Source organism: Piliocolobus tephrosceles, chromosome 1 (assembly GCF_002776525.5).
Source record: "Piliocolobus tephrosceles isolate RC106 chromosome 1, ASM277652v3, whole genome shotgun sequence".
NCBI lineage: Eukaryota > Metazoa > Chordata > Mammalia > Primates > Cercopithecidae > Piliocolobus > Piliocolobus tephrosceles.
This window is the reverse complement of record NC_045434.1, coordinates 11,695,592-11,718,331: the sequence shown is the minus strand read 5'-3', so window position 1 is coordinate 11,718,331 and position 22,740 is coordinate 11,695,592. Positions and strand designations below refer to the sequence as shown.

General features: G+C 39.6%; 1 protein-coding gene across 4 annotated transcripts in view; it reads left to right on the top strand.

Moving 5' to 3' along the window:
- MTR (5-methyltetrahydrofolate-homocysteine methyltransferase) overlaps positions 1 to 22,740 on the top strand; it is a 111,100-nt gene that overhangs the window by 41,424 nt on the left and 46,936 nt on the right. For all 4 annotated transcript variants that reach the window (XR_002732376.2, XR_002732375.2, XM_023216192.2 and 1 more), the window contains exons 14-18: positions 759 to 899; positions 3,594 to 3,779; positions 15,840 to 16,019; positions 18,045 to 18,161; positions 18,473 to 18,613. Coding sequence is in view for 2 of the 4 variants with exons in the window: in XM_023216192.2 (XP_023071960.2) it covers positions 759 to 899; positions 3,594 to 3,779; positions 15,840 to 16,019; positions 18,045 to 18,161; positions 18,473 to 18,613 (765 nt within the window). In the remaining 2 variants the exon portion in view is untranslated. The remainder of the gene's footprint in view (positions 1 to 758; positions 900 to 3,593; positions 3,780 to 15,839; positions 16,020 to 18,044; positions 18,162 to 18,472; positions 18,614 to 22,740) is intronic.

The window sequence follows — 22,740 nt, the reverse complement described above, 5'->3', positions numbered from 1 at the left end:
AGACTCTTTTTGGAACACTTATCCTACAAAATATTCCTTAGATGGTCATAAGTGGGAAATGCTGTATTCTGTTTTGGGAAGGTTGCAGTGTACAATAGTGCATTAAAGAATTTGAAAACCTTCCAGTGTTATAAAACCTGCTGAAACTTATTTAACTGACATTTCTTTTCATGTAACTCCTATTAACAGCCTGTAGTGAATACTTTCAGCAGATACTGAAGAGTTATATAGTTTTTGGCAAATGCTGAAGAGTTACATCGTTTTGGATGGTTTCTCTAAGGACTTTTTTTGGAGGAGTTGGGGCTTGAGCTGGGTCTTAAACAATGTGGAAGGGAAAGGGATTGCGTTCCAAGCAGAGGGGACAACATGATCTGCAGCACAGAGGTGGGAACAGATCTGGCTGTTAATAGGAGTTACATGAAAAGAAGGCTCCAGCGGGGGTGGAATGGGAAGTTCAGTTGGGTAAGAAGATGGGGCCAGCTCAGAGGGCCTTGACTGCCATGCTGAGGAATTGAGTATCTATGGTAGGAAAACAGCTTTGGTGGATTCTAAGCAGTGAGATGATGTGATGGAAGAGATGTGTAAGAAAGGTTAATTTGTGATGAGTGATGGGAGGACAGCAGGCCCAGAGTCAGGGAGTCTGGCTAGGTAGTCTGTGTAATTTGAAAGGATTGCTGGGAAGAGTAAGGAATGACCTCGTTAGCCTTTTCTCAAAGTACTGTCTCCTAACGCTGCTTCCTCTCTCATTCTTCCTTCAGGAAGCCTTGGGTGTTGCCAGAGTGCAGGTGGAAATGGGAGCCCAGGTGCTGGATATCAACATGGATGATGGCATGCTAGATGGTCCAAGTGCAATGACCAGATTTTGCAACTTAATTGCTTCCGAGCCAGACATCGCAAAGGTTATACAAAGTTTATATTTGTCAGGGGGATTTACTTGTCTCACTTTGTCACTCATTTAACTGTGCCAGCTGTCCCATTAATCTGTGAACTCAAGAACTGGTTTTCTGAGCACAGTAGTTTCTGATTGTCAGCTTTCTCAGATAATGATAACCTTTCCATATAAAGCAGATCTTGGAGACAGCTGTGGCTTCAGCCTGGCTGTTTCCAAGGCTTCTGGGATTGTTCATGAGAACTGAGTCTCCTCAGATGTCTGGACAGAATAACAACCCACTTTCCCTGTCTGTAAAGGAAAATCATTGGCTCTATTTCTGCCATAGGCAAGGGAACTCAGTGATTTCTTTCTTATAACAGAAAGGAGAGAACTTTCAGGCTTATCAGACTAAGACAAAAATACAAAACAAGATTAAATCCAGAGGTTATGTCAGCTTTTACATTTGTTCTTTAAAAGGTGAAAGTTGATTTTTGTGTTAGTCTTTCAAACATTTTTAAATGAGTTCTAAAATTTTTAAAAATCTTACCTCATTTTTCTGCCATTAAGCTTGTTATGAGGAGTGATTTTTTTTTTTCCCCCTCCTGAGGCAGGGTTTTTGCTCTGTGGCCCAAGCTGGAGTGCAGTGGTGCAATCATAGCTCACTGCAACCTCAGACTCCTCCCACTTCAGTCTCCCGAGTAGCTAGGACCACAGGCACGCGTCATTTAAAAAATATTTTTGGTAGAGAGGGCGGGTCTTGCTGTGCTACCCAGTCTGATTTTGAACTCATAGGCTCAAGCAGTCTTCCTGCCTTGGCCTCCCAAAGTGGTAGGATTACAGCTGTGAGCCACTGCCTGGCAGGAAGTGATTTTTGAAATTCTTTTTTAAAGAAACTTCCTAGTGCTTTAAGAGTTTCATTTTTCTGGTTGAGCTGTTGGTTTTTTATTAGGCTTCAGCAGATTTAAGTTAGAAGTCTGTGGTAAGTACTGAATTACATTTACCCATCTTTCATTTGTGTCTTAAAACTCTTTACTAAAAAGTCTCATCATTCCTCTGGGAATAAATATTTTGAGAATTTAGGTACAAAGAAGCAAGACAACTTGTTCAAAGTTAGTTAGAAGCAGAGATATAGCCAATTGTTTATCAGCTTAGTATTGGGAAGAGGGTAGACTCGCCTTGTAAGGCCCAATCAAGTCAATGGACTATTGACCCTACTTTATTTTCTCATCTCTAAAATGGGATCATCAGCCCCCCTTTGTGAATTGTAAAGATGCAAGTGCTTTATCAACTGTGAAGGACCCCATGTAACTCAATAAATTATTAGTGTTCTGATTGCCACAACAATTTCTTATCTTTCTTGGTTTTGCCCTACTACCACAATTTATTGGAGGCCAAATTTCGACCCATGGGGTAAAGCATAAAAACATTTTACCAGCACCTTTTCACCGGTAGGGTTGGGACACCAAACTATCAGCAAGCAAATACGAGCCGATACACTGGCCTGGTATTGTCATTGCATTTGACCCTTTTCTTAGCAAACCTGTCATTACTAGCATGCTAAGAAAAAGCAAAATTAGTGGAATGCCTGTTCTTTTTTGCTCTTGTTTGATGGTGTGGCTTGGGAAATTGCTGACTACTCATTTTTCAGTCCTCAGTTGAAATGTTTCCTGCCCTGGGAACCTTTCCCTGGATTTTCCTGCCCCATTCTCCATGCTTCCTAGATTGGGTTTGGTGCATGCTTCCATGGCAGTCTGTGCTTCTGGTATGCTTTTAGCTTTTACCACACTTTATGTCATTACTTGTTTAATTATTTATCTTTCTAAGCTCAGTGGAGCCAGGGACCTGGCTTTCTTACTGTTTTCCCTGTATGGGCCTAATATGGTAGTCATTTAATTATTTATTGAATGGCTTAATTGAATAATGTGGCCTATGCTGGGAGCTGTGGTGTGCACCTGTAGTTTCAGCTACTCGGGAGGCTGAGTGGGGAGGATGCCTGGAGCTCAGGAGTTCAAGACCAGCCAAGGCAACATAGTAAGACCTTGTCTCTAAAAATGAAAAATTATGCAGCCTAGATTAGTTGCCTCATTTCATTTCTTTTTATCAATCTAATTCTTCAAGCCCTTCCTTTCACCTTTCCTGGAACAGAAGTATGAATTAAGAGGAACCTATTCTCAACCGTGCATTTCAGTCTTGTCCTTTATTTTAATTATATGCATTTGTTGATAATTAGATCTGTTTTTCCTTTCTAATATTAAAAGTCTTTCTTTTTTTTTTTTCAGTAAAGAACTTGATTTTCTAAAGGGAAGGTTGAATTTGAATAACTTGGCTAGAGGGCTGTTCCCAAAGGACACAAGGCTAAACATGAATCCCTGAGTCGGATCAGGGATGTCTAAATCCTATCTGAGGTGTTTGCCTCGGGGCCTAGGCACTTGAAAGTGTACTGCACTGAAGCTGGTGAACTGATCCCACTGATTTCATTCTGATGTTCAGCTATGATCTTTCAGCTATAAATCCCTGGCCCATGCATGGAGTATCTTGTAATACTGAAATTACTCCAAGTATTTTGGGCTTAAAGAATAAGTGTATTAAAATTCTGTCTCTGACGTACTACTATTATTTGTTTATTGTTTTGCTAAAGAAGAAACGGAATACTTTAGAGCCTTTGAAAAGTAATTTGTAGTGACTTACGGCCTCTGTGATTTTCTTGCCTTTCTGATCTCAGGTACCTTTGTGCATTGACTCCTCCAATTTTGCTGTGATTGAAGCTGGGTTAAAGTGCTGCCAAGGGAAGTGCATTGTCAATAGTGTTAGTCTGAAGGAAGGAGAGGATGACTTCTTGGAGAAGGCCAGGAAGATTAAAAAGTTTGGAGCTGCTATGGTGGTCATGGCTTTTGATGAAGAAGGACAGGTGAGTGATTTCTTTTGGCCTAATCCATTGTGTTACCCAGGTTAGAATGCAAGTCTGAAACAGCTACATATATACGTATACATATACATATATCTTTCTGTATACATTCATATACATATGTGTACACATATCTGTATACAGTCATACATCATGCATTACTTAACAATGGAGATATGGTCTGAGAAATACGTCATTAGGTGATTTTGTCATTGTGCCAACATCCTAGAGTGTATTTACACCAACATAGATGGGATAGCCTACTACACACGTAAGCTAGATGGTATAGTGTATTATTCCTATGTCATAAGCTAGTGTAGCATGTTACCGTACTGAATACTGTAGGCAACTGTAACAAAGTGATACGTATTTGTGTATCTAAACGTATCGAAACATAGAAAATTTACAGTAAAAATATAGTATTATAAGCTTAGGGAACCATTGTTGTTTATATGATCCATCATTGATTTAATTATGTGGTCAATGACGGTATATGAAAATCTGATACATAGTAAAGTCTTTGTATTCATGAAGAAAGGTTGAAGTATTCAGGAAATGCTATTGTATTCAGGACTACTGGCTATGCATTTGGAAGAAAATAAAGTTAGATTCCCATTTCTAACCATATACTAAAATAAAGTTAGCTATTTGCAACATGAGTAATAGTAGTGGGTGAATATCCCTAATATGCAAAGAGTTTCTGTAAGTCAGAAAGCAAAACACCCCAGTCAACCCAATAGGAAAATGGACAAAGGAAATGAGTAACAATTTATATAAAAATAAATAACAAATAGCCAATAAACTTACAAGAAGATACTAACTTTTGTAAGCATTAAAGAAATAAAAAATAAAGAAATAATGAGATTAGTTTCCTTTACCAAATAGAAGAAAAAATTAGAAGATTGATAAATGGCAGCCTTCATAATACCTCTGCCATAGAATCAGGGTGGGGCACATGGGAAGCTTCAGATATAATTATAGTTCAACTGTGTGATACACTGATTATTGTTACATTTTATACTTCACATAACTTTTTATGAATATTTTGGTACCTGTTTAAAACCACTAAAAAATCTATTTCTTATGATTAAGCCCTTCCTGGGAATCTAGTAATAAGGTTGAGTATATAAGGATATATGTTCACATTTATTGTAGCATTGTGGTAGCAATAAGCTAAGAACACTAAATGTCAGTTACTAGGGGAATGCTTAAACCTTGGTCCTTACTACATAGAATACTGTGCAGCAGTTAAAAAGAATCAGGAGATGGAACCATGTCTTCAATATATTGAAAAATGAAAAAAATGAGTGACATGATCCCAATTTTACTTAATATAAAAGTACTTACATTTACATATGTGTGTCTATATAAGCAGAGAAAAGAATTTGATGGTTGTCAACTGGGGTAGTAGAGATGGTCTGAGATGGAGATGGTCTCAAATGGGGACATACGGACAGTGAACAAGTAGTGGGATTATATGTACTTTTTCTTTCCTTTCTGTCTTTCTTTTGTATTTTTGAAATAAAATTGTTTTTAAATGTATTTTTTTGTATGAAAGATACATTTTCTTTCATTGTGAAAAAATTCAAATCATCCAGAAGAATGCAAAAGAGAGAGAATTTTGATCATTAACATATATTGAACCTTAATTCACACCAAGCAAGTACACAACACACATTAAATCAGTTCTTCCTCCAAGCATATAAACCGTGGGTGTGTATTCTTGTTATTTTTGAATGTCATGTGAGGAAACTAAAGCACAGAGATGTCCCAGGACTTGCAGTTGTCACACAGCTAACAGTTTGCAGTGCTGGGATTCAGGTCTAGGCGATCTGGTTTCATTCATCAGGGCCTGTACTAAATGGTCGAGTGAAAAGGCTGTCAGGGAAGAGTTGGCCTGTTTAGAAGAGGTGGTCTTGTAAGACCTGTCTGAGGAGGGAACATTTGAAAACCGGAATAAAATGAGAGAGCAAGCCACATGGCCATGTGGGGAAAGAGCAAAAGAGGTTTCAGCAAAATGAAAAATTTTCTAAGATGAGATTATACCTGGTATTCTGTAACTCTTCCCCTACTCAACCTAATGTTGGCATTTTCCCATCTTAGTGAATAGGGATTAAAAGTCCATGGTTTCTGGTTGCATTGCATTCTAGTATGTTTTACTTACTATCTATTATTGAATGAAATTGTGTTTCTAATTTTTTAGTAGCATGAACAGTTCAGTGACCAATGAATATCCTAATTCATGCAGCTATTTCCCCTTGTAAATGATTTTTCTTAGAGTCAGTTCATTGAAGTGGGATTGCTATGTCAGAGAGTGTGCGCATTTACTATTTTGAGGCACATTGTTAAAATTGTCAATCTGAAAAGTTGTTATCTTCCACTACAAGTTTAGTGTGGTGTGGGACCTTTCGATAATTGTGTCTTCCGCAGATAGACAAATAATTCTGTAAACAAAAAGGAAAACAAAAGCCTTCAGCCTTCTAGATCGTGAGGCAACCACTTTTAACTTTTTAAGCTGATTCTTGTAGCATCTACCTCTTTATCTTCAAACTCCAGTTTTAGTTTTTATTTATTGATTTCTTACAATGATTAAAGATTTTTTAGCTTTTCACCGTCCTCTGCCCTGACTCTGTACAGCTTTACTTTTATCCTTCTCAATATAGTTCATTTTAGCTATAATCGTTTTCAGTGCTTACATTATTAAACAGTGTAAAAGCTGAGCCATGCAATAGTATACTATGATTGCTTATCCTTTCTTACTCTTTATTTGTTTTCTATGAAGGTAATACTTACCTTTTTGTTTGTATTGTTTTCTGTGTATTTCGCCTTCAGATTGTACCCCAGTTGTGTAAACCTCCAGTATCCAATGTAGCCAGACACATTAAGAGGACTGTCATACTACTTTTTTGAAGAATTCTCCCTCCAAGTCTTCTGACATGACCCGGAACGGCTACTCTGTAGGCCAGCTGCACAGCTGTGACCTTCCTCCTGGGGTTCCATTTGCCTTTCTCTTAGGTTTTTTAGAACTCATAATTTCCTCATTGTTGGTTAACTTTTTTTTTTTGGTCATTTGGTAGAGTGCATTCTCTGGTAGCTTCTTGTGAAATAAAACAGCAGTAAATATTTTTGAAACCTTACGTGTCAGAAAATGGCCGTATTCTACTTTTACACTTAATTGGCAGTTGTATGGGCATAGGAGTGCAATCTTGAAGTTGTTCTGTGTTTTCAAAGTACTGCTGCTTTGTCTTCTGGTTCCCACTGGTATTGGTAAGAAGTCCAGTGCTGTTCTAACTTTTGATTATTTTTGTGAAACTTGTTTTTCTGTTCTCTGGACGCTTTGGGAATCTTTTGTGTCCTCTGTTCTGAATTCTTGCGATGATGAGCCATCCATTATGCTGGCACTCAGTAGGCCTTTTCGTTTGTGAAAGTCACAGCTGCAGTGGTAGGAAGTGTCCTTGGATTGTTTTATTTTCTTTTTTGGTACATATATTATTGAGATATTGAATGTTTTGGACAGGTTGCCTAATTTTCTTATATTTCTGTCCTATTTTGCAACTCTGGTGTTCTGCTCTGCATCGGGTGAGATTTTCATATCTACATTTATCCTCCAGACCCTCTATTTAGAGTTTTATTTCTTCTTTTTCCAGAAGCTCTTTTTTTGTTATCTGAATGTTCCTTTTAACAATATATATAGTGAGCTGGGCGCGGTGGCTCACGCCTGTAATCTCAGCGCTTTGGGAGGCCGAGGCGGGCGAATCATGAGGTCGGGAGATCGAAACCATCCTGACTAACACGGTGAAACCCCGTCTCTACTAAAAATACAAAAAATTAGCCGGTCGTAGTGGTGGGCGCCTGTGGTCCCAGCTACTTGGGAGGCTGAGGCAGGAGAATGGCTTGAACCTGGGAGGCGGAGCTTGCAGCGAGCCAAGATGGCACCACTGCACTCCAGCCTGGGCGACAGAGGGAGACTCTGTCTCAAAAAAAAAAAAAAAAAAAAATATATATATATATATATATAGCAACTTGTTACTTTTTAATGAGGCAGATATCTTCAAATATATCCTGAGCACTTAGTATGTGCCAGACCCTATTCTAATCTCTGAGGAGACAGCAGAGAATACAGCCTAGTGCCTGTTCTTGTACGATTTATATTCTTAGGGACAAAGGGAATAACAAAATTTTTAAAAATGTATATATATATGAATGATTGGCCAGGTGCAGTGGCTCACACCTGTAATCCCAACACTTTGGGAGGGTGAGGCAGGTGGATCACCTGAATTCGGGAGTTCGAGACTAGCCTGGCCAACGTGGTGAAACCCCGTCTCTACTAAATACAAAAATTAGCCAGATGTGGTAATGCATGTCTGTAATCTTAGCTACTGGGGAGGCTGAGGCATGAGAATTGCTTGAACCCAGGAGACTGAGGTTACAGTGAGGTGAGATCGCACCACTGCACTCCAGCCTGGGTGACAGAGTGAGATTGTCTCCAAAAATAATAATAATAATAATAATAATAGTAAACGTGTATGTGTGTATACACACATTGAATGGTACTGAATACGGTGAAGGGAAATGAAGAGGATTTGATCCCCCGCTCAGCGTGGAGATGGGGGAATGTTATTTTATGTAGGATAGTTTGGGAAGGCCTCATGGATGATGTGACATTTTAGCAGAAGCCTAGGTGAGCCGTGTGAAAATGTGGGGGAAGAGTGTTCTTTGCAGAGGGAATCTTGAGGTAGATAGATGCTTTTCGTGTTTGAAAACCAACAGGGAAGCCAGAGTAGCTGGAGCAGAGGGGAGAGGAGGAGATTGGGAAGATACAAGGTTGGAAAGGTGGCAGGTCAAATCACATAGGGCCTTGGAGGCCTTTCTTCACACTTTTGGTTAACATTGTTACCCAGTGTGAGTGGGGACACCACGGAAAAGTTTTGAGCAGAGGGGTAAATATGATCTGACTCATGTTTAAACCCTCTGGTTCTTTGTGGAGAATGGTCTGTTAGGGCCAAAGCAGAAATGTTAGAGTTTATTGCTATCATTCAGATGAGATATGGTGATGGTTAGGGCCATGGTGAAAGCAAAAGAGGACGTTAAAAATCATCTGTTTCTACATATATTTTTAACATAGAGCCAATAGGATTTGCATTCACATTGAGTATAGGTTGTGAAAGAGGAGTCAGGGATAATTTTAGAGTTTGTTGGCTTGGGCAATTGAAAGGAAGGAGCTACTGAGGTAAGAAAGACTTTGAGAAGCAGGTTTGGGCTGGGGTAAGGAGAAGTTTGGGTTTGGACATAGTGTGTGGTGGGTATGTTGAGTGTGCAGTTGTGTAAATGAGTGGATTTCGTGGGCAAAGTCTGGCTTGAAGATAGGATTCCTTTATTTGGGAATTATTTATACATGCTATTTAAAGCAGTGAGACTGGCTGAGCTCACCAAAGGAATGACTGTAGAGAAGTCCTAGGACTAAGTGAGTCTTAGAGCCACAGTACTTAGGGCACTGGGGAGAAGAGGAAACACCATCAGAAGGATATGAGAAGGAGCAGCCTACATGCTAGGAGGGGAGTCAGAAGAGAGAGTTCCCTTGGAAGCCAAGTGAACACAAGCGTCAAAGAAAAGGGCATGATCAGCTGTTTGAAGAGTTGTGGATAGACCAAGTGGGATGAGACCAAGTGGGATGAGACCAAGGGTTTACCGTTGGATTAGAAATGGGGTCATTTGTGATCTTGCTGTACTGTTTCCAAGGAGATGAAAGCTTTATTGGAGTGGGTTTAGAGAGAATAGGAGAAGAATAGAAGCAGCAGTATAGGCAACTTTTTACAGTTCTGCCATAAAGGGGAGCAAAGAAATAGGGTGGAAACCAGGGGGGGAAATACGAAGTTAAGAAAGGATGTGTGTGTGTGTGTGTGTGTGTGTAGATTCTGTGACAACATGTTTTTGTAAGCTGATGAGAATGATCTGGGAGAGGGAAGAATTGATGCAGGAGAGAAAGGAGGCATTTGCCAGAGCCATGACCTTGTGAGTTGAGTGAGATGGCAGTCACTGTGTGAGTGGAGGGGTGGCTTTAGATCAGTAGCTGGGCAGTTTGCTCAAAGTGCAAAAGAAAAGGCAGAGTAAAGAGTGCAGATCTGCAGGCATGCTGGTTGATGTGCTGGCGGGAGTCTATAATTGCTTCTGTTTTCTCGGTGAAGTTGGAAGCAAGGTCAATTCAGAGTGAGAATGGAATGTTGCGCCTTAGGGATCTGTGGTGCTTAACCAGGAGTGCAAAGCAGACTCACCCTGACAGGGAAGGGCAGTCACTGCTGGAGCTTTTGAAAAAACATACACACCCCTGGACTTCAGTCCTTGAGTTTTGACTCATTTGGTCTGGGATGAGGCCTGGCTTTACACATTTTAAAGCCTTAGAGGTGATTCTCATGTATCTTTTGGTTGAAAACCACCAGCAGAAGTTATTTAATTTAGTCTTCAGAGTAACCACTGAGGTGGCGGCCATCCCATTTTACAGTGGACCAGTGTCATATCTAGGACATGGTGGAACCAAGTTTTTACCCTTGGTCTTCCTCATTTGAAGACTGGTGTATGTTTCTAAATCCTGTGTTTACCCTGTGCTTTGTTTATTGGCACTACTTAGTGCTTGGTCTTGTCTAAGGATAGGTTTTCCCAATTTAGACTTGACTGTGACCACAAATTAAAAGCAAATGTAGGAAAACAAAATAACCTGCTAGTTATGAAAGATATACAAATTAGAGCAGCCTTAAGGTAATGTTTTATCCCTACTAAATCAGTAAAGTTAAAAATGGTCAAGGTCTCTGTAGCTGCAGCAGTGATAAAACTGATGCCTCATTTGTTGCAGAGTGTAGTATAAACTGGTACAGTCCTTTTGAAAGAGAATATAGGCCGGGCGCGGTGGCTCAAGCCTGTAATCCCAGCACTTTGGGAGGCCGAGACGGGCGGATCACGAGGTCAGGAGATCGAGACCGTCTCTACTAAAAACTACAAAAAACTAGCCGGGCGAGGTGGCGGCGCCTGTAGTCCCAGCTACTCGGGAGGCTGAGGCAGGAGAATGGCCTGAACCCGGGAGGCGGAGCTTGCAGTGAGCTGAGATCCGGCCACAGCACTCCAGCCTGGGTGACAGAGTGAGACTCCGTCTCAAAAAAAAAAAAAAAAAGAAAAGAAAGAGAATGTAATACCTGTCAAGAGACAAAAAATTGTTTATACCCCTTGAGCTCATAATCTTATTTCTGGGCAATTATTCCAACAAAATAATTCAGCAGCGTAAGGCTACTATATATGCCAAGATTTTACACCAACATTATTGAAAATATAACAGCCCAAGTGCCCAACTGAAGAGAAATAGATAACTTAGGTAACATAGTTTTACTGGACTGTTCTCCAGAGTATTTAAATATTATACAGATTATGGAGCCACATGTATGCTCACTGTCACATTGTCATAAATATTGAAAACTATAAGAAGGAAAGCAAAAATCCTGTATACTTTCAAAGTTAAGAAGGCAGCAATACAGTTATTTTGTATATGAAGGCATGTTTTCTGTTGATTGAGTTCTCATAATGCTATTGGATGTAGCAATCAGTTAAGAACCGAGGTTTGCTTTGCTTGGATTGACACCACTGATTATAGGGGAAAAACAACAACTCCCTCAAATGGGAAACTACTGTTGCGGCTAAGCAAGGCACACCAGCTTTGTTTCAATAGCTGGCTGCTGTGTTGGAGTCTTTGGTTAATGTCTGTGATCCATGTTGCAAACAAAAGCAAGGTCAAGACCAGATATGACAGGAGGCTGGGCCTGAGCTTCTGGATTGAAAGGCAACGAGAAAGCATTTCTGTATTTTTCATTGTTGCTGATAGTTTTGACCAGCTGTTATTCTTAGCTCTACATAACAAGATACAGGACACTTTTATTATTGAAATTTCTATGGGACAAGTATACTGACTCTAGATTTAGTTCTCTTTTTCTAAATGAAATGATTTTTAATTTTTTCATATAATCCATAGGTTCACAAAAATGACTTTTTTGTATGACAATTTTTGATAATGTGAAGTTTCTTAGAAATATAATTATCACGTAATAGCAGAATAGTCTATATTAGTTTTTGTTTGCACATGGGTAAACTATATAAAAGAATAATCAATATATGCAACACATTTTCCTGTTTTTTTATTTTCTTGTTTTAAAATGATTTGAAAATAAATTTCTAATTATGAGAACCATTGGATCTTGATTAATATCTAAATAATCCTAACCTAGAAAATAACAAGGAGTTGGTATCTTGCCAATGTTTAGATTTGTCTCTGAGGAACGTGGAATGTCTTTCCAATTACTCATTCAGTGGAGTTATGTAATTATCCCTAAATAGGAAGTCTCTAGATCATTCCTATGTGTTTTGTTTGTTGTTTTTATTGTAATTGGCATATTTTTTCTTTGGTAAATTTTTTCCCTTTGGTCGTGATTTTTAGATTTTTTCCCTTGGACACTTCCTTTTCTTCAGTGTTTCCCTTCCTAGTCGTCACTCTCTCTCTTGAAAGTCACAAATATCCATTTCTATCACTTCTGGTTTTTTTTTTTTTTTTTTTTGAGAGCAAGTCTCACTCTGTCGTCCAGGCTGAAGTGCAGTAGCACGACCTCAGCTCTGCAACACCGCTTCCTGGGTTCAAGCAATTCTCCTGGCTCAGCCTCCCAAGTAGCTAGGACTACAGGCATGTGCCACTGCAACTGGCTAATTTTTGTATTTTTAGTAGAGATAGTTTTTCACCCTGTTGGCCAAGCTGTTCTCGAACTCCTGACCTCAGGTGATCCCCCTGCCTCAGCCTGCCAGAGTGCTGGGATTACAGATGTGAGCCACTGCACTGGGCCGGACCACTTCTTTTTTTAACTACAGTCCCAGAATGGGCCTCTGCTTCCTCCAGGGTTCGTTCTCTTGCCCATCTTCAACTAGTTCAGTTGGATTTTAAAACTTTAACTCACCTCTGAAGTTAGCCCTGTTCCATCTCTGCTCCTTGTCAGACTACATTAAAGAATCTAGGTTCTTTAAAGAATCTACATTGAAGAATCTACACATTGTCCTTCTCTTCCTTACAGTATCTGCCTTGATGACTAAATCAAAAATTGTTTTATTGCATTACTCCCTGAATATCTGGTATTTTAGCAAAATCTGAGCCATGAGCTTCTTAAGAACTAAAGCCTTGTACTCACTGGTCACGGTCTAACTTCTCTATGGCTTAAGAATTTGATAAAGCTATAAATGGCATTTATTCCTTCCTTCTTGCTGCTTAGAGTCTCACTGAGTTTTTCTTCTACTCCAGCTGAGAAGGTGCCACATCTCACCTGTCAGTGGTTCTCACCTGGCTTTACATTAGCATCACTAAGGGGCTTTTACAAAACACTTGCTGAGGCCTCATCTCCAGATTCTGATTTTACTGGTTCAGGGTGAGGTGTTACTATTATAAAAAACAAGCAAACAGAAATCCCTCCAGGTTATTGTAATGTGCAGCAGGGTTGAAAGCCCTTCCTGATGGAGTAAAGCTCCTGTTCTGTTGTTTTACTGAACTTCTATTCTGGATCTGTGAAATCCACAAGCATGATTGAGGCTTTATTGGTGTGTCTGTCCCACAGCCCTGGTGAGGGGTAAGACAGAAGCCTGGTGAACCTAACATGATATGACCTGCTCCTGACAAAGGCCTGTACACCAACGCTGTGTTCACTCTGAGAGTCATTATTTAATCAAGTGACAGAGGTTGAGTGGCACTCAACCACTGTTGCACAGGGTTGTGCAACCCTGTGGCACAGATACTGTGCTAGACACCATGAGAAAAATTTGACAAGGGCTTCATACTTATGGAGGTTAGAGTTGATGACTCTGTTTTGGTTCTAGAAATGAATTCCTGTCCTGTGAGGATGCTCCTGCTTGTCCCACAAGCAAGGCTGTCTTTGGTACACAGCTGGGCCCTACACCCTTCTCTCCTATGGGTAACATACTGTTCACTTCAGCCTGCCCTGCTTGGCCAGATAATATTCATGGCTTAGGAGAGAAATGACAAGGACCTTGACTTCTTTATCTACCAACCAGACTAGGTTACTCAGTAATACTAGTGGCACTGGTCGTCCCTCTGCCTTCTCTCATAGTGAGCTTTTAGCTCGGCCGTGAACCTAGAGCCTAGAACTCTATTGGGCTGTCTGGTGAAGGGTGAGCTTTAAAAATTCAAGACTAAAGGCAGCCGCAAATGACCTGTTTCTGACCAGTTTTTTCTGACACACATCTCAGTCTCAACCTTAACCTTTTCACTCTAACTGAAGGCAGAGGAAGTAAGCATTGAGAAAATTCCATTAAGGAAGACGAAAGCTCGCCATCTTCCCTAAAGCCTGGGTGCAGTGAGGCCACAAAGACTACTTCCTGTCTCCCTTTCCCTGGGCTGCTTTGTCTGCTGACTCCTAGAGACACTTCCCTCCCAAGTAGAGGTGAAATCTCACCCCAGCAGTTGCCCGGAATGATTAGAGAGACCAAAGAAAACAGTTGAAAAAGAATACCAAAGTAGTAAGTGATCAAAAGACTAGATGTAAGAATGAGTTCTTTTCATAATTCCCCTACTCCTCGTTTCTGTTGTCTCGGGCCTCACTAGATGCATTTGACCTATGTCAGTGTCCCCACCCCCTCATCTCCACAGAAGTCTGCAATGCAGATTGCAGTAGGGTTGGCCATTTTTCAAGAATGTTTTTCACATTCGTTGAGAATTGACCTTCAGAATTGTGACTTATTTTTTCTTATCACTGTAGTGATAGCAAGTAATCATTTTTTAAGAGTAGATTTGATTTTTCATACAACCAGAAATCATTCAGGATATAATTTGGTGAATACCCTGTGTTGAGGTTGTAAATTTGATCTGAAGACAGTTGCCATGACAAAGTTCAGAAATGCTTTGAGTAAAAGCAGCATTCATACATAATGTTGAGCATGTACGTTGGCAGGCACTGCTCTGGGCACTGGGAATACAGGACTGGCATTCCAGCTAGGAGAGAGGAGTTTACCAATTAATAAGTAACGAAGCAGCCAAAAATACTAAAGGTGTTGCTAAAATAACACAATTTCTGGAAAGAAATACTCTGAAGAAGAATGGAGGAGGTGGGGAAGGGTGGAAGTGGCTGGTTTAGGGAGGGTGATTTAAGGTAGGCTCTGAAAAGGGGGCCCTTGGGCAGAAGCCTGAGTCCTATGAAGCACAAAGCCATGTCACAGTATGTTCTGGGTAGTGGCAGCAATAAATGAAAGTTGCAGTGGGAGGAATAAGCTTGGCGGGTTTCAGAAACACCAAAGGAGCAATGTAGGGGTGCGGAGTAGAGGAGAAGGCACATGGTAGGAGATGAGATTGGAGATGTAGGCCAAGATTCTGAGGCTGATGGGAAGCAGCTGGAGGATGAGTCTTGCTGGAGTCAGTATTTTGCCTTTTAGGGACATTATTTTGAAGGTAAAGACTAATGTGTATTTATGACTTAAGACACATGTTAAGCCAGTGTTATAATGGGTGGAGGTGAGGAATAAATGCATATCCTTGAATATACTTAGAGTGTTTTTGCAAAAAGATCTGAGAAAGCAGTGGCAGTGTGTCCTGGGTGATAGGTTGTGACACTACTGGCAGGTCAAGAGGAAGGGGCACTTACGTTAATCTCTTCTTTAGTAATATTTGATTTTTTATCATATGCATGTATTTTTTAGAAGCTTTTTCATAATATACCGTGTGTGTGTATATGTATAAGATTTGATTTTTTGCAGAAAGTATAGCTGCTGTGTTTGTGAACACACAAAGAGATCTTTAAACCAACCTCTCCTCTGAGATAATTTGATAAGTGATCGGAAGCTGCTTGGCATTTAGATTTCTGTGAAATCCAAGCATTGCCACTTGAGTGTTTTCAATGAGTGAAACGTGCTCTAATAGATCACACTTAATATTTTAATATTAATATTTTATTAAAATAAAATAACAGGTATTTAATATTAATATTTTAATAGATACTTAATTTTTCTATTTCAAACTACATCTTTTGCTCTTTTCCCCAGGCAACAGAAACGGACACGAAAATCAGAGTGTGCACCCGGGCCTACCATCTTCTTGTGAAAAAACTGGGCTTTAATCCAAATGACATCATTTTTGACCCTAATATCCTAACTATTGGGACTGGAATGGAAGAACACAACTTGTATGCCATTAATTTTATCCATGCAACAAAAGTCATTAAAGTAAGTATAGACATTTTCTCTTCCAAGTCATGGCTCAAATTCATCCCATGGGTCTAATGAATGGTTAGAGCTGACATATATTTATTGGCTGAAATGTTAACATTCTTGTTCTTAGTAAATTGTTTTTCTGAAATGTAGGAGGTCTTATTTTTTTTTTCTTTAGTGGAGTTTTTAACTTGTGTAACCAACAGACTGGAGAATATAACAGAGCCTGATGAACTCACTTGAACCCAGGAGGGTGGAGGTTGTGGTGAGCTGGGATCACACCACTGTACTCTAGCCTGGGCGACAGAGTGAGGCCCTGTCTTGAACAAAACGAAACAAAACAAAACAAAAAACCACAGAACCTAATAAATAATTACTTATGAAGCATATAAGAGCCTTCATTTAGGTCCCAAAATAGGGCATAGCCCGAGCACCCCCATCTGTGTCTCCTTTTGCAGTTACACCTCATTCTCAATTTTATAAAGTAGCTGTCGTCCTGAGTTTTATGATGTTACTCTGTTGCTTTTCTTCATAAATTTACTGCTTATACTGCAGATTTGATTTGCATCATCCATGGATTTTGTATTTGCAAATTCATATACTCACTGAAATGTATTCGTGACCCCAAAATCAATACTCACGTCACTTCTGCAGTTATTTAGACATACCCATATGCAGAGTGGTGGAAGATTTGAGTGGCCCAGCCCATATTGTTCCCAAAAAGGTCAAACATGGCAGTGACCTACTTTCTTATTTCAGCTCTCATCGTGTACACAGATGTCCTTTTTGCAGTCTAATGCCATATTTTTCACATTTTTATGCTTTTTGTTGGTGAGGTCACTTTTTAAAATGGCCCCATACTAGTGCTGTCTAGTGTTCCTAAGTACAAGAAGGCTGTGCTGTGCCTTATGGAGGAAATATGTGTGTTAGACAAGCTTTGTTCAGACATGCTTTATAGTGCCATTGGCTGTGAATTCAGTGTTAATTAATCAACAGTAAATATTAGATAAAGTATCTTAACATGAGCACACAGAACAAGGTTATGTATTGATTGGTTGACAAAAAATGTGATCAGGGGCTCACAGGAACCTAACCCTGTATTTCTCCTAGGAGCAATGCTCTGGTATTCCCTAATTCAGTGTTTGCAGTGACCTCAAAGAACATAACTACCACAAAATAATAAGAATTGACTGAATATCTGAATGATATAGTTTGGTTTTGCCTGCTTTTGAGCCTAATTAAAAGAATCATAATATTTACGTGCTTTTTTTTCTTGCTCAACTTCATTCTAAAGATTTATCTGTGTGTCTGTAGCTGTTTGTTCATTTTTATTAATGTATAATATTCTGTGGTATAACTATACCACAATTAACTGTTCTATTGTTGATGGACATCTAGTTTGTTTCCAGCTTTTGGACATTATGAACAGTGCTGCTCTGAGTATTCTTATATATGTATCTTAGACATACATGCCTGAGCTTCTCTGTAGCATATACCCAGAAGTGGAATGGTTGGCTCATAGTGGTAGATAATGACAAACTGTCTCCCTAGATTCTTGAGCCAATAATAGTAAGTGAGAGTTCCTGTCATTCCACGTGTCTGATGATGCTTGCTACTGTTATCGGTATGGTTGGAACTTCAATTTCCTTTTGTCCTTTTATAGTTGGTCAAGTTTATGGTGAACTAGGGAGTCTCTACATTTAGGCTATGGAAGCCTTCTAGTAATTTGTACGTTCAATGAATAAGGAATTCCTCTTTGTCTTTCTGTGTGTGTGTGTATGTGTATGTGTGTACTCACGTGTTTTCTGTAGGGAGAATGGAGTCTAGTAGGAAAAACTACTTATGAAGCAGCACCTTTGTGATACCATAATACAGCAAGCTTTGCTCTATGTCTAGTAACAGGAAGCTCTGAATTACTTGGAACTTCGGATGGTTTTGTTTTTTGTTTTTTTTCTTTCGACTCCTATATAAAGCTTAAGAGATGTGATTGCTGTTTTTAGCAAAAAGGGGAATCTTTTCATGTTTTAAACTTTCTGCTAGGAAACATTACCTGGAGCCAGAATAAGTGGAGGTCTTTCCAACTTGTCCTTCTCCTTCCGAGGAATGGAAGCCATTCGAGAAGCAATGCATGGGGTTTTCCTTTACCATGCAATCAAGGTACGATAGAAGAACTATTTGTCCTGTGGAAACCAGCTTTTACTTGGGATAGGGGTTTTCAAAGTGTGGCATCTAGGCTAAGTCTGGCCTGCTCCCAGTTTCTGTAAATAAGATTTTATTGGGGTAGAGCCACACCCATTCACTTGTATCTTGTCTGTGGCTGCTTTTATGCTGTAACTGCAAAGTTGAGTAGCTGTGACAGAGGCTATGGCCTAAAATAGTTTCTATCTGGTCCTTTACAGAGAAAAGTTTGCTGATCGCTGACTTAGGGTATCACTGTAAATTCTCATTTTTATTTGTATTGCCCTTAGTCTGGCATGGACATGGGGATAGTGAATGCTGGAAACCTCCCTGTGTATGATGATATCCATAAGGAACTTCTGCAGCTCTGTGAAGATCTCATCTGGAATAAAGACCCTGAGGCCACGGAGAAGCTCTTACGTTATGCCCAGGTAGACAGACAAGTGTTCTAATGGATGGATTTTTCCTATCTTTGAATGTATTACCTGCAGTTGGTAGACCTTCATTGTGGAATAGAAGCAAATATCGAATCATATGTTTAGATCACTGAAGATTTCTACAGAGAGTTGCAGAGATGGTGGTGTAGCTAGGGCAAGGAAGGATAAACAGACCATGCCTAGGCTGCCTCCGTATTCTGGACTTAGGTTTCTTTAAATTTATTTTAAAATGTAAAATGTATTTTTCTTGTACCAAGTAACATATTAGTTCTAGAAAATTTACAAAATTCTGGTAAGCAAAGGAAGAAAATAAAAATCACTTGTAATCCTACCACCGAAAATTAAACACCTGAGATTTTGTTATAATCTTTAAGTAATGGGAGTTTTTTTTTTTCTTTTTGCAAAATGAATATGCATGCATAGGTACACATACACACATTTTTTTACAAAAATAGAACTATAGATGCTTTTATGGTAGTATTTTTTTCTTAGCAGTGTACTGGGAACATATTTCCATTTTACTTGATATTTCTCTACCTTGTTATTTGAAATAGCTGTTCTGGATTTTCTTGTGTGGCTGTGTTAACATTACGTGGTCCCCATTGGTACATGTTTTGGTTTGTGTACCTGTTTATGTTAGGATCTAGTCCATCTGTGGCAAAGTTCTGCAGTTCAAGGCTTGAAGTCTGTGCACATTTGATCTGTAAAAAATGAGTATAATTATAGCTAATTCAAACACCAGCTTGTTTCTCACATGTTGGGCGCAGTCCTAGGCACATGAAGTATCTATCATAGATGCTGCTTCCTAGAATTCAGTTTAAGGAAAGTTGAGATCTTTACCTCAAAAGAACTTGCATTTTAATCTGTTTAAGAGAATGATGGCAAAGGAAGACATTTTTCCGACAAAGCATGTTGAGAAAGTGGTAGGATGCTTTTGTGTCTCTTGCCAACTTTGTTAATATTTTCCATGTTAGAATCTGAATTTAGCTCTGATAGAACAGCCAACTTTTCCTCTTCCACAGAAGAGTAATAAAATGCTCTGGAAGAAGGATATGACACTCTGAGAGTAACCACATCCTTGTTTTATCGGCCTTATTGGTAGTAAGACTTAGATTTCTGAAATTGCTTATGGAAGCCTTAGGCTCAACAAAGCTGAAAGGAGTTCAGACACTGTGTCAAAAGCTCACATGACCCTCCTCTCAGTTCCTTAAAAACATTTCTGGTTTTTCATGTGGACCCAGGACAGAATGTCTCATTTGGTTGTGGCAGATGCAATCAAGTTCTACTTCTCAGCACATTACTTAAGAAACATTCCATAGATTTTAATTTTTTATCCTATTAACCGTTTTTGTTCACATAGACAGAGTGCTTAGTCCTGTCTTATTCTTTGAACACTGAGACATGGGCGTTAAACACTATTCAGTTTTGAGTCATGGTCCATCTTCTACCTCGTAGGGGGCCCTTCATTAATAACTGTCAGAGAGTTCTGTTGAAGGCCAAAGGGGCGTGATAGCCTCTATTATCATGAAGTCATACTAGACAGTTCTTAATTAACCCATGAAATGATATGTTTTTATCTTGTCCCTGATCTTTCCAGAGGAGGCAGCCCTCTCACTTAAGAAAGGGGCTCCTTATTTGTAAGACCATTCCCATTTCAGGTTTTTTTAGCATTGTATTTTGTGCTAGACATTCTTTTGGTCTGTACTCTTTTAGCAATTGTTTATAAGCTTTCATTTCTGTATGTCATGCTGAGCTGCCAAGAGGTTTTGCCCCTGGAGGCACTGTCAAAGTGAGGGAAATCTTAATAGCAATTGCAAGAGCTTAACAATTCATCATAGAAGAATTTCCTCATTCTTAATGTAACCATGAGGGCTTCTCATAAGCCACTGACCTCTCTGTCAGGGAGGCTGTCTACCTTCAAGGTGACTTCCATTGCCATTAAGAGAATTAATAACCAAAACAGGTATCCTCTAATAACTCCTGGGAGTCGCGAGCTCTGTAGCAATTCCTTAGGATGCGCTGAGTGCAAATGGAGCATGAAGAGCAGGAATATTATGAGGCAAATAAGAGTCAAGGGATTTTTTCTCTTTTATAAGAGAATGATCTCTTTCGGTTATTGCAAATAAGGAAGTCTGCACCCAGATTCCTGTCTGATATATTATTGAAACTGGTGGGAAGAGTACTGCCTCTGATCTTCCAAGGCTCTCTAATCTCACATTTGGGGAGGAATGGGATTTTTCTGAAAAATAATTTTCCTGATTGAGTTCAGACTCATCTGTGGTAAGTAAATTATTTTTGATAATAAAAATTTCCAGATGCCATGTAATTTACGTGGAGGATCTTTATTAAATGGTACCCTAATGGAGGCCAGGCCTCCTATGGAGTGGAAGGATTGTTGCTCTGGATAGGATGGATGTGGAATGACCCTGGAGCTTGAGAATATTCTTGATACTTTCTGGGAAAATTTTCTGTTCTTTGATTTGGCCTTGATCCCTCCCTTCATCATTTGAGCTCACATTCTTCTTTGGCTTTCTCTGCAGCAGTTTACTTCCTTTTATAACCTACACAACCATGAGGACCCTGTGAGGCAGAAGCAACTCTGGAGTGGGAAGAAGTAGTTTTTCTCATTAGCTTTGTACACGTACAGATACAAGGAGTAGCCAGATGGACATGACAATTGCTTGGTCAATTTGCTTTGTGGCTTTCTATCTACTAAGCTTCCACAGTGTGCCTGGGTCTGGTCTTCCTTAGTGTGTGGAAACTGTGTAGCACCTTGGATGTATATCATGAAGAACTCCCTATTGAATAACTACATGAAAAGTAAGATGGGCCTCGGCCCGCCATTGTGTATTTCTGAAATAACTGCTTTTAACTGTACTGTTTCATTTTAAGTGTTGCTTTCCTGAATCAAATTCATCAGGTTTGGAACACAGCTATCCGGTGGGATAGTCTTTTGACATCACAACCTCCAACACTTCAGTGAATTCTTCACTGCTCTTTGTATCCTCTTTTGCCTCTGTCCATAATCACATATTTTTTGCCCCCTTCCCACCCCCTAAGTCTGGCACATTGTGATATTTTTCTGTGCACACACCAGATCCTTTTTTCAAGAGTGTTTGGAATACACTGCCCTGTTTTTACACAGCAAAACTCCATCCGCCAGGTAGGAATTGTCTGATTGTGTGGCTAATAGAACAAATGGTGTTTACAGGTATCAAGTGATGGAACTGGGAACTTTAGAGGGACTTTTTCTTTTTTGATTACTATCTCGTTCAGGTTTTTCAACATATGAGAGTCCTTGTGTTGTTATTATTCCAGTTACCTCTTTGGCCCTAAATCTTGGAGTTCTCCCCAATTCCTTCTTCCTCTCTTTCTTCTTATTCTTCTTTTTTTTTTTTAAATTATACTTTAAGTTCTGGGATACATGTGCAGAACATGCAGGTTTGTTACATAGGTATACACATGCTATGGTGGTTTGCTGCACCCAGCAACCTATCATCTACATTAGGTATTTCTCCTAATGCTATCCCTTCCCTAGCCTCCCAAGTCCCCTACAGGCTCTGGTGTGTGGTGTTCCCCTCCCTGTGTCCATGTGTTCTCATTGTTCAGTTCACACTTATGAGTGAGAACATGCGGTGTTTGGTTTTCTGTTCCTGTGTTAGTTTGTTGAGTATGATGGTTTCCAGCTTCATCCATGTCCCTGCAGAGGACATGAACTCACCCTTTTTTATGGCTGCACAGTATTCCATGGTATATATGTGCCACATTTTCTTTATCCAGTCTGTCATTGATGGGCATTTGGGTTGGTTTCAAGTCTTTGCTATTGTGAACAGTGCCACAAAAAACATACATGTGCATGTGTCTTTATAGTAGAATGATTTATAATCCTTTGGGTATATACCCAGTAATGGAGATTACTGGGTCGAATGGTATTTCTGGTTCTAGATCCTTGAGGAATCACCACACCATCTTCCACAATGGTTGAACTAATTTACACTCCCACCAGCAGTGTAAAAGCATTCCTATTTCTCCACATCCTCTCCAGGATCTGTTGTTTCCTGACTTTTTAATGATTGCCATTCTGACTGGCATGAGATGGTATCTCATTGTGGTTTTGATTT